Genomic DNA, 12533 nt, shown 5'->3' on the forward strand with positions numbered 1-12533 from the left:
TAACAATTTAAAAATTTATCATTGTGTGATTGTTTAATACATTACTTCTGAAGATAACTGTAATTATGGTATTAAATAAATAACAAGAATTGTTAGTTATCATATATTGATCATTTTTCATAAAATACTAATTATTTTATTGTGTGTTATATATACATCTATATAAATACTAAACAGTAAAAATAGAAAATATAATACTTTATATTTTCAAATAACTTATATTTGCTATTTTTACAATGCAATTAATTTTAATTTACTAAAATCTTTATCTGTAATTTAACTTTGAATAAATAAAATTCATGTATTTAATCTTAAATTCTAATCAATTCTTTTTCACTTTGCATTAATTACTATCAATAGTTATATAACACATTTCGCCAAACCTCTATTAAGAGGTTGGGGACAGAGTGTCCAACAGCATGGATGCTGCGAAATGTTGAATAATATCAAAATTTCAATAGGACACTTGCCTATTGCTGTCGGTTCGCCGTGTTTTCGTTCATTTCTCCATGCCCTCGATTTCACACTGATCTTTCCTTGTGGCATCTATTAACAAAATATTTGGGTAAATTAAGTTCCCGCACCCAAACAAAATAGTTTAGCACTTTGTTTAAAAATTTTCACATCGTAAAGATTTAAAATGAATTCTTCCATTTAATTTTTATTTCACAAACCTGAAGATTATCCGGATGAAAATCAAATGGCCATTTTAATAATTTTAACATATTTTTTGAAAACTTTACTTACCATCTTAATGGTTTTTCCATCTTTCATATATTATTTATTTTTAATAATAGATCTTTTATTTTAACAAAATGAAAAAAAACTATCAAATTAATCACAAATATATGTTTATATTTTTTCAATCTTTTATTCAGTGTTTCATTATATAAGTTTAGTTAAATCAGTTAAAATACGAACCAATAAAATCAATTACATTTCTTTTTAATACAATTGAAATAAGTATTTCTTATTTTACATTTCTTTTTAAACAAAATGAATAAAGCCAATGTTGAGAAATAATTTTATTAAGAATAAGTGTTAAAATATTAACTTATGTAAAAATGAGTTTTGTCAAAGAAATACAAGATTTTTTATATTCAAGATTTTTTTTATCATGGTACATGTACCCAATGATATGAATGACATTACCCTCAAATGTGGTGACAATGACTATACATCAAGAGAATTTGCTTACCTTATAAAACATCTGCAACATGACTTGAGAGGTTAATCTTTTAACACTCTTATTATAGCAAAGTTCTACATTAATTTATTAAGCCATATTAGAGTTGAAGAAATACCAAACTCAATGTTGCCAAGTTACACAGATAAATTAAATGCCACATGAAGGCTGTGAAATTTTTAAAACAAGCAAAATTTCACTTACCACGTTTCCTATAGTGAACATTATCCAATTTGAAATGACAGTTTCACAGATGCTTCACTATCTCATTTTGGGAATTTATATTTATACATATTTAAATACTACATTCTATTATAAAAATCAAAAATGTTTTACTTTAAATATTTTTAAAGTTGTTGTTTTGTTTAAAACATGAAAGAGTCTGTAAAGATCAAACTAACTTTCTGGAAACCATCCTCTCTCTCTATTATTACATTATGTTCTTATACCCGGTATCATCACAAACCTGAATTCACATGATGCTTAGAGATGACAAGTCTAAAAACTTATCTGAGTAATTCATAAGATGCACTATTTTCAAAATGGTCTAGGACCACCTTGTCCCATCATTGGAGGAGGAAGTAAAGGACCCTGATGATGAAAAGGCATTGGACCAGGACCTGGACCTGGAAATGGACCTGGTATTCCTGGCACTGATGTTGCAGGTGGCATTCCTGAAAGGAATACAAAGAATAGGTCATTTTAATTAAACTATAATTTTATTTCAAGATTACTATTTAACAATTATTATTTAATGACTATTTCTCAAGTAAGATGAAAAGTTTAATATATTAAAAATAAGCATTATTTTATTCATTATTAATTTTCTTTGTACATGATATTACACAAAATTTCATATTAAAACTAATAACATCAATTACAATTTTCTAAATATTATAACAATAAAATGCAGTTGTGATTAAGATTTGCATGAAATAAACTAAATTTTCTTTTTTCCAGAATTTTATGAAAAATTACAGCTAAACAATCTCATCTATGACTTGAAAATATATTTTCATTTTTCATACAGAAGTCTTAATGTGTATGAACTGACCACAGTAAAAATTATTAGCCTTAATTTTGAAAATATATAGTTTTAAATAACAATTTGAAGTTAAGAGAAAATCAAACATTTATATTCCAATAATATATATATGCAACTACAAGCCACACAAAATTTCCAATTATTATAACTGGTAAAAGATGAATCTTTCAATCATATCATCATCATCTATTGTTTGTTGCTTGAATAATTACTCCAAGTGTTTTAACTGTCTTCTAACTTTCAAAGTTTCTTCATTATGTGACTGAAAATTTCAATAGATGAAGTTGTTACATTTCTTTCTATCCATTTAAAAACAATGACAATAATCAAAATCTAGTCTTATATATGTATGACAAATTGTTTTTAAATTGTGTTTTTATGTCATTGTTCACCCTCAGTATATATCACATAGCTTTATTAGTAATAAAATCTTCTTGACTTACGAATTATTCACAGAAGTTAGAAACCAGGCTGTAAATCATTTAGAAGTTATCACATTGTACATTCATAATCTCTCATAAGCATGTATTCTTAGCAATCAACTTTTTAATAAATTTTACTTTCTAATGGTTCAAAAATGCATTATTATTAAGTACATAATTAATTCCTTAATAGTTCTCTCTACACATCATATTATCACAACAACAGATATAACAATTACACATTATTTTTATTACAGATTATTATATTTTGTGTATATATTGTTTTCCTTATCAATTTAAGCTAAACATTATAATATTTAAAACATATGTTATATAAAAATAATTCAACTTTAAAAACATATTTTTTTAAATAAAATTGTTTTTTCCTAATTGGTCATATGAATTTAATAATTAATAATAATTAAAACAAATTTAACCACAGTGCTTTGATGATCCAATTTAATGTAACTGAATCAAATATAACTTTTAAATTAAAAAAGTTTTGTGAAAATATTAGAACTTTTAAAAACTTGTTAATTATACTGTTCTAATGTTATTTTCTGGTGCTGTTAGCTGTTAAAGTTATGTGCTTTTAACCAAGCATTACAACTGTAAAATGTGTACAAGAAAATATTCTAAAAATAGTTTTGTGAATTAAAATTAAATTTTTCTCATATTTGCCTTGATAAATAGTATCTCTTATATTAATAGAAACTTTTTTCCAGTATTAATAGTATCTAAATCTCTATTAAAGGAATTTTTGTTCTTCAGTAACCATCTTCCTTATATCTATTACACTAATAATTCTTGATTTTGTTTGATGACTTATTTAAATGTTTATTCCCATTACTTCTTGCTGTTGTATTCATTTTAGGTCTATTTCTTATTGATACTATATTTCCTTAATTTTTTTTTAAATCCATTTTTATCTGTCCAAAAAAGAGATGTGTCTTACATTTGCAGTCCAAACCAGCAATCAGTAATTATTGCAAACAGACAAATTGATGTATTTTGTATCAATAACAGTTTTCAGCAATACTGCTTAACAGTCATCATCATTATAATTCGTTTAAACTGATGGTAAGTGTTTAATCTAAGTGCCTTTTTAACGTTTAAAATGCCTTTAAAATGACATTATGATACAATATTAAAAATAAAGTTACTGCATATGCAGAAGTGCATGGAAATATAGCTGCTAAACTTTACTTATCTTCTGGCATTTATATTCTTTCTAAGTTGTTGTTACTTAAAAAAATCTTAATAAAATTGATTTCAAAATCACAGCATTTCTTAGAATCAGAATAATACAGTAATAATAATACTGTATTTGATTATGAATAGATTTCATATTTATCAGTGAATATGTATCATTTGAAAAATTAGTTATTCCTATAAAAATAAAATAAACAATAATTAAACAAATACAGTATATTCAAAAACATATCTTTTCTTATTTGTTCACAAAAATCCAGTAACAAGTTGCTTAACTTTTCCTGCAACATTTAAAACTGCATGTATGGCACCATCTGTTATGATATTTTATTATTAAAAACTTTTTGCCATTTTATAATAATGCTAATAACAAGTAAAATTGTCATTTACAATTTTTTATAAAGCCCATTCCTATCCATATAATTAAGCTTTTTATATATTTTTTAATTAAGTCCAACCCTATTAAAATTATGACACATAACCCCCTGTAATCTCCCTTTAACCACCAAAATTTAATAGCATCAATCTCCTAATACACAAACCTCCATGCAAAATTTCAGAAATTTTTGACAAAAAGCACAGGAGTTATTAAGCTTCAAAGATGGTAAACAAAATCTTGTTCCACATACACAAAAATCCTTAATTTTTTTTGTATTTCTCAATGTTTCAAGGTCCCAAGTCATTTTTTGACCAATTGCCATACTTTCCCTCTGTCATATATATAACAGCCAAATTGGGTTAGTGCTGCTGTAATCATTTCTACTGATATTAACATTTATCCTACTCTTTGATTTGTCCCAATAACAGAATTACAAATATTTCATATTTCTTTACACTCAATTAATACATAATTTAAAAAATTGACAAAAATATTCTAAAAATATAGCATTATGAAATAGTATTTAATTTTGCATTACTCTACCATTACCAGAACAAATTATCTAATATAGCAAAATAAAATACATATTTTTTTATAACTTACTATTCACTTCTAACAAAACTTTATGGTAACTTAAACTTATTTTATTTCTTTGTTTACTTTATCTTGTATTTTTTTATCTTTCATAAAAAAAATTAACTAATAATAAGTAATATTTTAGAATTTGTTGTTAAAGTTTAACAGATATCTTTACTAAATCTGATTAATAAATTTCAGCCAAAATTTAAAAATTTTTTAGAGCATTCTTATTTTCTAATAATGTTGAGTTAATAGTAAATAAGTATTCCAAGCAAAATTCTTATAGTCATTAAATTCAATGTTTATAAATGGTAGACTAAACAATACATTCAATCTGTGTAAATGATTTATGTAGGTAAATTTAATCAGGTAATTACAGAATTTAGTTACTGAAAAGATTATACTGTATGTTCATTCTGGATTTCATTCCATTTATATTTAGAACTCCATTCTTCCTTTGTTTTGATTCTCTTAAAATCTATTATTATGGCACAAACAATAAAATGAATTTTTACAATACAATTAATTGAATTTGTTTGAAATATATATCAACTTAGATGTATAATGATGTACTCTGTCTCCATTTTCCATCCTAACATGCATTTTTTTCCCTCCCTTATGGACAGAATGACCAAAATATATTTATAGAAACAGTAATTGTTAGTAGTATTACACTTCTGTCTGTGCCTTCTCCTGAGGGAGGTTGGTAGCCAGCAAATACCACTGTTCTTTTTTGTGACTTTTATGAATAATTTCTTCCGTATCCAGTCTTGTTCATTCCTTGAGGTCATCCATTCAGCCTCGTCATCTTCTTCCCCTTGATCTTTTCCCATCAATTTTGCCTTTTAATATGAGTTTTGGGATTTCATATTTCCTCCCTCAATGTGTGTCCACAGTATGCTAGTTTTCTCTTCTTAATTATATTACTAAGCATTCCTAATTTCTACTTCAAGCATACTATAAAAACAGTTGATCACACTACTGCAATCTATATTTTATAATGTAAATGTTGGTTCTAGAAGCTGGTGCCAGGACAGATAATAAATCAGACATGTTTTTGTCCTAAATTGTATTATAAATCAAGAAATTCTTACAACAAAAATAAAATATTTTCTTTAAGTTGCTTATATTTTTTAAAATATTTTATCCAAAAATATAAATTAAATCACTTATTCTGATGTTTATATTAAGTTCTGCTCACACCAAATCAGCCACAAAAATAATTCAGCTAACTTAGTAACATGTTTTTTTCAGGTCAACCAATTTTTATTTAACATTTTGGTTAAATTAACTGTTAAATGATGTCAAAAATTATTTCTGTTAAAACATTTTTGTTTTTTATTCTCACACACATTCTGGTTTTGTTATCTTAACAGAAATACCTCATTGAGTCATTTAGCATCTTTGTAAAAGAAACTAACAGATTGTTTATAATGCCAATTGTTACTGGATAAGAAAACATTCTTTAAGAAATCTTTAAGAAACAATATAAACTGAAAGTGATAATGTAAAATATAACCAAACAATATTTGATACACACACAGTAACAATTACCCAATATATTCATATTGCCAAATCATCAGTTGGATTATCTATCAAGCTATATTAACTAATTAAATCCAAATCAATTTGGCTACAGGTGAGTCGTTAAGTTGCCATCTCTTGATAAATTTAATAATTTGAATTAAATTAATTTTAAATTTAAAATATTCTGGAAGAAAAGAATCAGCCCAGAGCAAGAATAGTTCTGAATATAAAGATTGAATGGAGGCTAGATAGTATAAATGTAATGCATCTGCGCAATAAGCAGGAGTTGTGGGTTTTATCCTGCTGAGGGTTGATTCTTTTCTTCCAAAATATTCTAAATTTAAGAAAAATTTAATAATTAGAAAAAAATTAAATTAATCAAGCGATGGCAGCTTAACTACCTAGCTCTGGTCAAATTAATTTGTATCTAATTAGTTATTAGCCTTAATATATTCTAATAGATAATCCAGCAGATCATTTGGTATTTGTTCTTTTAAATTTATACTAGAATAGCAATAAGAAGTTTACAAAAAGTATTTAAATGAGTAAAAGCTCTATTTCAAAAAATAGTTATTTAGTTTCATGATTTAAGAAAAAAAAACACAAAAAATAAAATAAATTTCACGTACTTTTAAACAGAACTTGTGTAATTTTTCATTTCTAACATTTGAATTCTTCATTTAAAAATATTATTTCAATTGTCGGTACAATATGAAGGCTAATCTAATAACTTAGATTCATTCTGACAAGATAATAAACAGAAGATTTAATTCAAGTCACCTAGATAATTCAGGATTCAGGTGATATTAAAAGGTTTAATCTAAACTTAAAATTAATATGAAATAATCTTTAGTACATTAAAAAGAATTCAAAAATGATAACAAATAATGTTTTGATATGTTGTAACAGCTTTTACTTTAATGAATTTAATTTTCTAATATAACAAAATAAACCAGAAAACTCAGAGCATTAAAAAAATTTATCAAAGTAAATACAGGGTAACTTTTAAAAATATAATCATTTATTTCATCATACAAGGAGTGAAATGCATAAGAGTTGAATTTTCAGATAATTAAAAAATACACATTACTTATTTAACCTATTTAAGGTATTTGAAAAAAATTTGTCAAAATCAGACTTTTAGCTTTTTCCAGAATATTTAATATCTGTTTGCAAATTAAAATTTAAGAGAAATAAATCATGTACTTACATTATATATTTATAAAGTCATTTTATCAAAAAACATACCTGGTGGCATACCCATATGTGGTCTCATCATATTCATACCATTCATCATTGGAGGACCTGGTGGAACCGGACCTGGTGCCATAGGAACAGTTTTTACCCGGGCCTGTCATTACTGCACTAGTTGGAGGTTGTGATACATTTCCAGCTGCTGCATTCATCATTTGGTATTTGGGCATACGAGCTCGTCTCTCTTCCTATAATAATTAAAATTACTATATTTAGAAAAGAGTCAGTGTGAGAACAACAACTTTTCAAATTAGAAAATGCAGCCTAGTTACACAGCAATTAGGAAAGGGCCACAGTGACCTGAGCCCCACTGACACAGAAAAGTTTATTTGTTTGAACTTCAAAATGCTTTCAGAAACATTTATGATGGCAAATATGGTTTATCAAACCATTCACAATACAATCATCATGCACATGTTAATAAAAGGTTCTTATTAATTGTTCAAATATTTTTAATTTCTGAGTTAGTCCCTTTTGTATACTTCTGAATATATTAATAATGGCAGTTTAAATTTACAATCTTACTTTATTAATATCAGTTTTTTTTTATCAAGTTCAATTTTTTGAATTTATAAAATGATTTTTAACAATGTAGACGAAATTATATTAAATGGCCTTCAAATTTGTGCTATTTTGTCCATAAAAAAAGAGGATGGCTCAGGGTGATAATTTATGCCTTTCTATTGTGGTGCTTAATGTCTTAATTAATTTATAAAGTCATTGACTTAATCATGTATATTTATGAATGAACCCATGGCCAAGGAGTAATGATTAATAACATGAATGAACAATAAACATAATTAGCAGCTTCATTACAACAGATTCTATAATTTTCTGATAATATGACATATATTCCTACTCATCTGATAAATTTCTTTGACTATACAGATATCTGATCCATATTCTAATTTTTCAAATCCCAAATTATTCTAGTCAAAAATTAAAATTAATAATAATATTATAAAGAGCAACACACACACACACACACACACACACACACATATATATGCAAAGCAAATACAAAAAATATATACCAAAGATATGTCTTCCTCAGGATGTATAATTTTACTTGTGGCACCAGATGTATTTATTGTGGCTGGTTTTTTAGTATCAGATGAAGTTGAAGGACCTGTCTTAGTACTACTTGTTGTAACAGTTGATTCTGAAAGATAGTGATGAAATTATTAAATTTTATATCATAACTAAAAACTCATTACAAATTATTACAATACAATCCATTGGTTCACATGATTGTAATAATACTCATTCATTTTTTTTTTTATTTTTTACACTGATAAAAATTAAAAATGAAACATCAAGATATAATTAAACAAATCTATTCAAATTTTCCTAATTTAATCATGATGAAATATAATTTGATTAAAATTTCAATACAACTTGGAGATACAGTGTTTTGATAAGTTCCTAATCGAACTGTTTACAAAATAAAAGTGCTTAAAAGTTCAAAATCTGATTTTTTAAAATCATTGTCTTAACCCTTAGCCTGCCATTTGCCACGCCCCCTTATTTTGTAAAACGGCCAAGGTCAAAATAGGTGAATCAGGCAATATTATTTTAAAAATTCACTAAAAATTAAATTATTATTTTATTCATATGAAAAAAATCACATATATTTATCAATATAGTTAGTTTTAAATATGACATATTTGGATAAAGTTTGTTTGAAAAATTTATGAGAAAAAAATATATATATATGATAACTGACATTCAGACTTGAAAATTTGTTACTATTTGTCAAAATTAACATTGTCTGGTTACTTCATTCTTATTGTCACTGAGCCAATACCAGGTACAATATTGTTCTGTACAATTTGATATAACATTTATGCATGTACGTTTATTCGTTGTGAAATAATCGCACATTATATCAAACATTTGTTTGAAATCTGAACTTTATTCTGTTTTCAACTAATATAATGAACTAATATACTTTATTCATTTTATATCAAACAAGATTATTTATTTTCGTAATAAACATATGATTACCAGTGGCAATAGATGTAACATTTGCTGATATTTTAGATTTAAAAAATAATTAAAAATAAAAAATTAAAAAAATATATAAAATATCGGAACTGAAGGTCATAACTTGAATATTTATGATGCATTAACATATTATAGCTTAATAAACTTATTATAGCATTAATGAACTTATTATAGTAATATTATTGCATGAATATGCTAAATAAAAATGAAATAAAAAATTATCAGCAAATGAAAAATTAAGGAAAAAACATCGATAATTAAAATTTTTTACATCGACAAAACACCACCTGGACAAAAATATGTGAAACAGACGATAAACAAGATGATACCATCAAGTGCTGACATCTGTTGTCGATAAATTTTATAAAAATCGATTTTTAACAGGGTAACAATGAATCGGTACCCTGGCCGTTTTGCGAAACAATTAGGGTAACGATAGATTGGTACCCTGGCCGGGAAAGGGTTAATTTAATGCCTTTGAGATGTCATTGCCAACTAAACCACCAATTTCCAAGTGTGAGAAGGAACAGATTATGGGAAAGGAAATTTATGTTTAAAATTAGAGAAAATTTGTGGAAAACTATGAGTTAATCAATTGAACTCTTTCACATATGCAGTTTACGTAAAAAATCCATTAACTATAACTTTTGGTGAAAATAGTACAGGTTTCCCCAGTTTCATGCAAACTTCACATTGCATCATTGCTCCCATAAATAGATGGCTTTAATGAATGAAACCAAGTCATGTATGCCCTAATGCAGTGAGTGAAACAATGCTAATGGATGGATGTTGCATATTAGCAGTAAATTTTCTTGAAAAAATTGCAAAGAACTTTAAAAATTAATTGATTATTATTTTTTTTATATCTTATTTTTGTGTTTTTTGTGATTTTGTCCAAAAATATGAAAAAAAAATCACATCTGGGGTAATTTGCTTATAAATTTGCACATTTGTATAAATATTTTACCTTCAGTTAATGCAGCCATTTTCTACGTTTTAGATTTTCTAAATTAGTAAATCAAGATCAAATTCAAGTAGTTTTAAATAACTTGGATTATGTGATTTATTCATTTTAAATTTAAATTCAAAACAATTTTAAAACAACAAACAGAAGGTCTAAATATATTTTAAAAAATTTATTTCTTACATTATTTCTTTAAGAATTTTATTAAAATTTATGAAAAATCCATTTTTAGTACCTGATGAACTGGCAGTAGTATTAGTTCCACTGTAGGCAGGAAAAGTAGGTTTTACATTTGGAGATGAACTTAAAGGTTTAAAATCTGCCCCCACGGGAGTTGAAGAGGTGGTTGTCACAGCCTATTTAAAACAAAATTAATGACTGAAATAATGAAATAAAAAGCAATTTCTAAAACATTCTAAAATAAGTAAACTTCTAAAATTTTTTCATGTTGAAAAATATTACCTGACCAGCTGCTGCTGGAAACAAAGGTTTTGCAGGTTGAGATACTGTTGCAGCAGCAGCAGCAACACTGGCTGGAATAGCTTGTGAAACAGGTGGTACAACACTAACTGGAGGTACATGGGGGTGAACCATAGGTCCCATTACTGGCATAGATCCAGGTGGCATCCCTCTGCATTAACAGAATTTCATTATATTTTGGAAAATTTTATAAAATTTTAAAATTGTGACAAATCTGTTAAAACTAATTACTTAAGTAATATTTAAACATATTAAATATGAATAATTGTATAAATCTACTAATATTTCATTATATGAAATAGTTATAAAAAATGACCTGACCTTTTGACATAAGTTTTATTATACCATACGAGCTCAAAATAAACTCCTACAGCTACATGTTCTAGCAACCACATATCAATCAAACCAGTTCAGGAAGCTATTTTTTGTGATGTCTCTAAGGAGTTTAGTCACTGAAGTTTCAACCTATGCAGATTTAGAACTTCCAACCTTTCAATTTCTCTTTCATTTCACAGAACAGATAAAAGCCTGCAGGCCAAGATTAGGAAAGTAAGGTAGTAATGGAAGAATTGTCATGTTTTTCTTAATAAGATATTAATTTATTGTGACAAAGCTTCTATGCATCAAACACAGGCACATTGTCATAATTTCTGATCAAAAGCATAATGCTTCCTCAACCCCCTTGATCACACCTCCACAGACTTATCTTTTCTCTAAATGGGGGGGGGGGAATTAAATGATAACACATTTTAAATCAGTAGCATAATGGAAACTGCAGTGACAAAAGCATTTAAGGAAATCACAAAAAATTCAGAATTGTTTTAACAGATAAAATGAATGTTGGAAAAAGGGTATAGGTGTACAAGGTCTGTTCAAAAAATAACTGAACGTTATTTTTTTAAATTTTTATTCTTCAAGTTACAGATCATTGTTCCTTGTCCCCTTCAAAGTATTCCTCTACCCTATTCACACAATTATCCCAGCAGTGTTTCCACTGATATGTAGGGAGGCTGGAGAGGACAGTCATTTGATTTTTGGCATAATACTGGCAAATTGACAAAGCTGAGTGAGCAGGCACATTGTCATGGTGAAGGAACCATGAGTTGTCTTGCCACAACTCTGGTCTCTTTTTGTGAATTTTTTCATTCAACCATTTCAAAACACCTATGTAGTACTGATGGTTGACTATTTGACCTTGAAGCAAAAATTCAAAGTGCACAACTCCATTGAAATTAAAAAAACAGCAATCATCACCTTGACATTGGATCAAGATTGTCATGCTTTTTTTGGGTATGGACATCCCTTGTCAACCCACTGTGACAATTGAACTTTTGTCTCAATATTGTAGCCATAAACCCAACTCTCGTCACTTGTTATGATCCTTTGCATAAATGTTTCATCATTGTTGGCTTTTTGAAGGAGTTCCAGGCAAATGGCCACTAGATTTTCCTTCTGCAGTTCGGTCATCAAACAAGGAA

General features: G+C 26.9%; 1 protein-coding gene across 4 annotated transcripts in view; it reads right to left on the reverse strand.

The window, feature by feature from the left end:
- Nucleotides 1-851: 851 nt before the first annotated feature.
- LOC136971471 (BUB3-interacting and GLEBS motif-containing protein ZNF207-like) overlaps nucleotides 852-12533 on the reverse strand; it is an 81656-nt gene continuing 69974 nt past the window's right edge. For all 4 annotated transcript variants that reach the window (XM_067265929.1, XM_067265932.1, XM_067265930.1 and 1 more), the window contains 5 exons: nucleotides 11038-11206; nucleotides 10811-10931; nucleotides 8639-8766; nucleotides 7599-7792; nucleotides 852-1860 (listed from right to left, as the gene is read on the reverse strand). In XM_067265929.1, coding sequence (XP_067122030.1) covers nucleotides 1734-1860; nucleotides 7599-7792; nucleotides 8639-8766; nucleotides 10811-10931; nucleotides 11038-11206 — 739 coding nt within the window. In that variant the 3' untranslated portion in view covers nucleotides 852-1733. The remainder of the gene's footprint in view (nucleotides 1861-7598; nucleotides 7793-8638; nucleotides 8767-10810; nucleotides 10932-11037; nucleotides 11207-12533) is intronic.

This window comes from Centruroides vittatus, unplaced genomic scaffold (genome assembly GCF_030686945.1).
Source record: "Centruroides vittatus isolate TY-2023 unplaced genomic scaffold, ASM3068694v2 contig_2565, whole genome shotgun sequence".
In the NCBI taxonomy this organism is placed as follows: Eukaryota; Metazoa; Arthropoda; class Arachnida; order Scorpiones; family Buthidae; genus Centruroides; species Centruroides vittatus.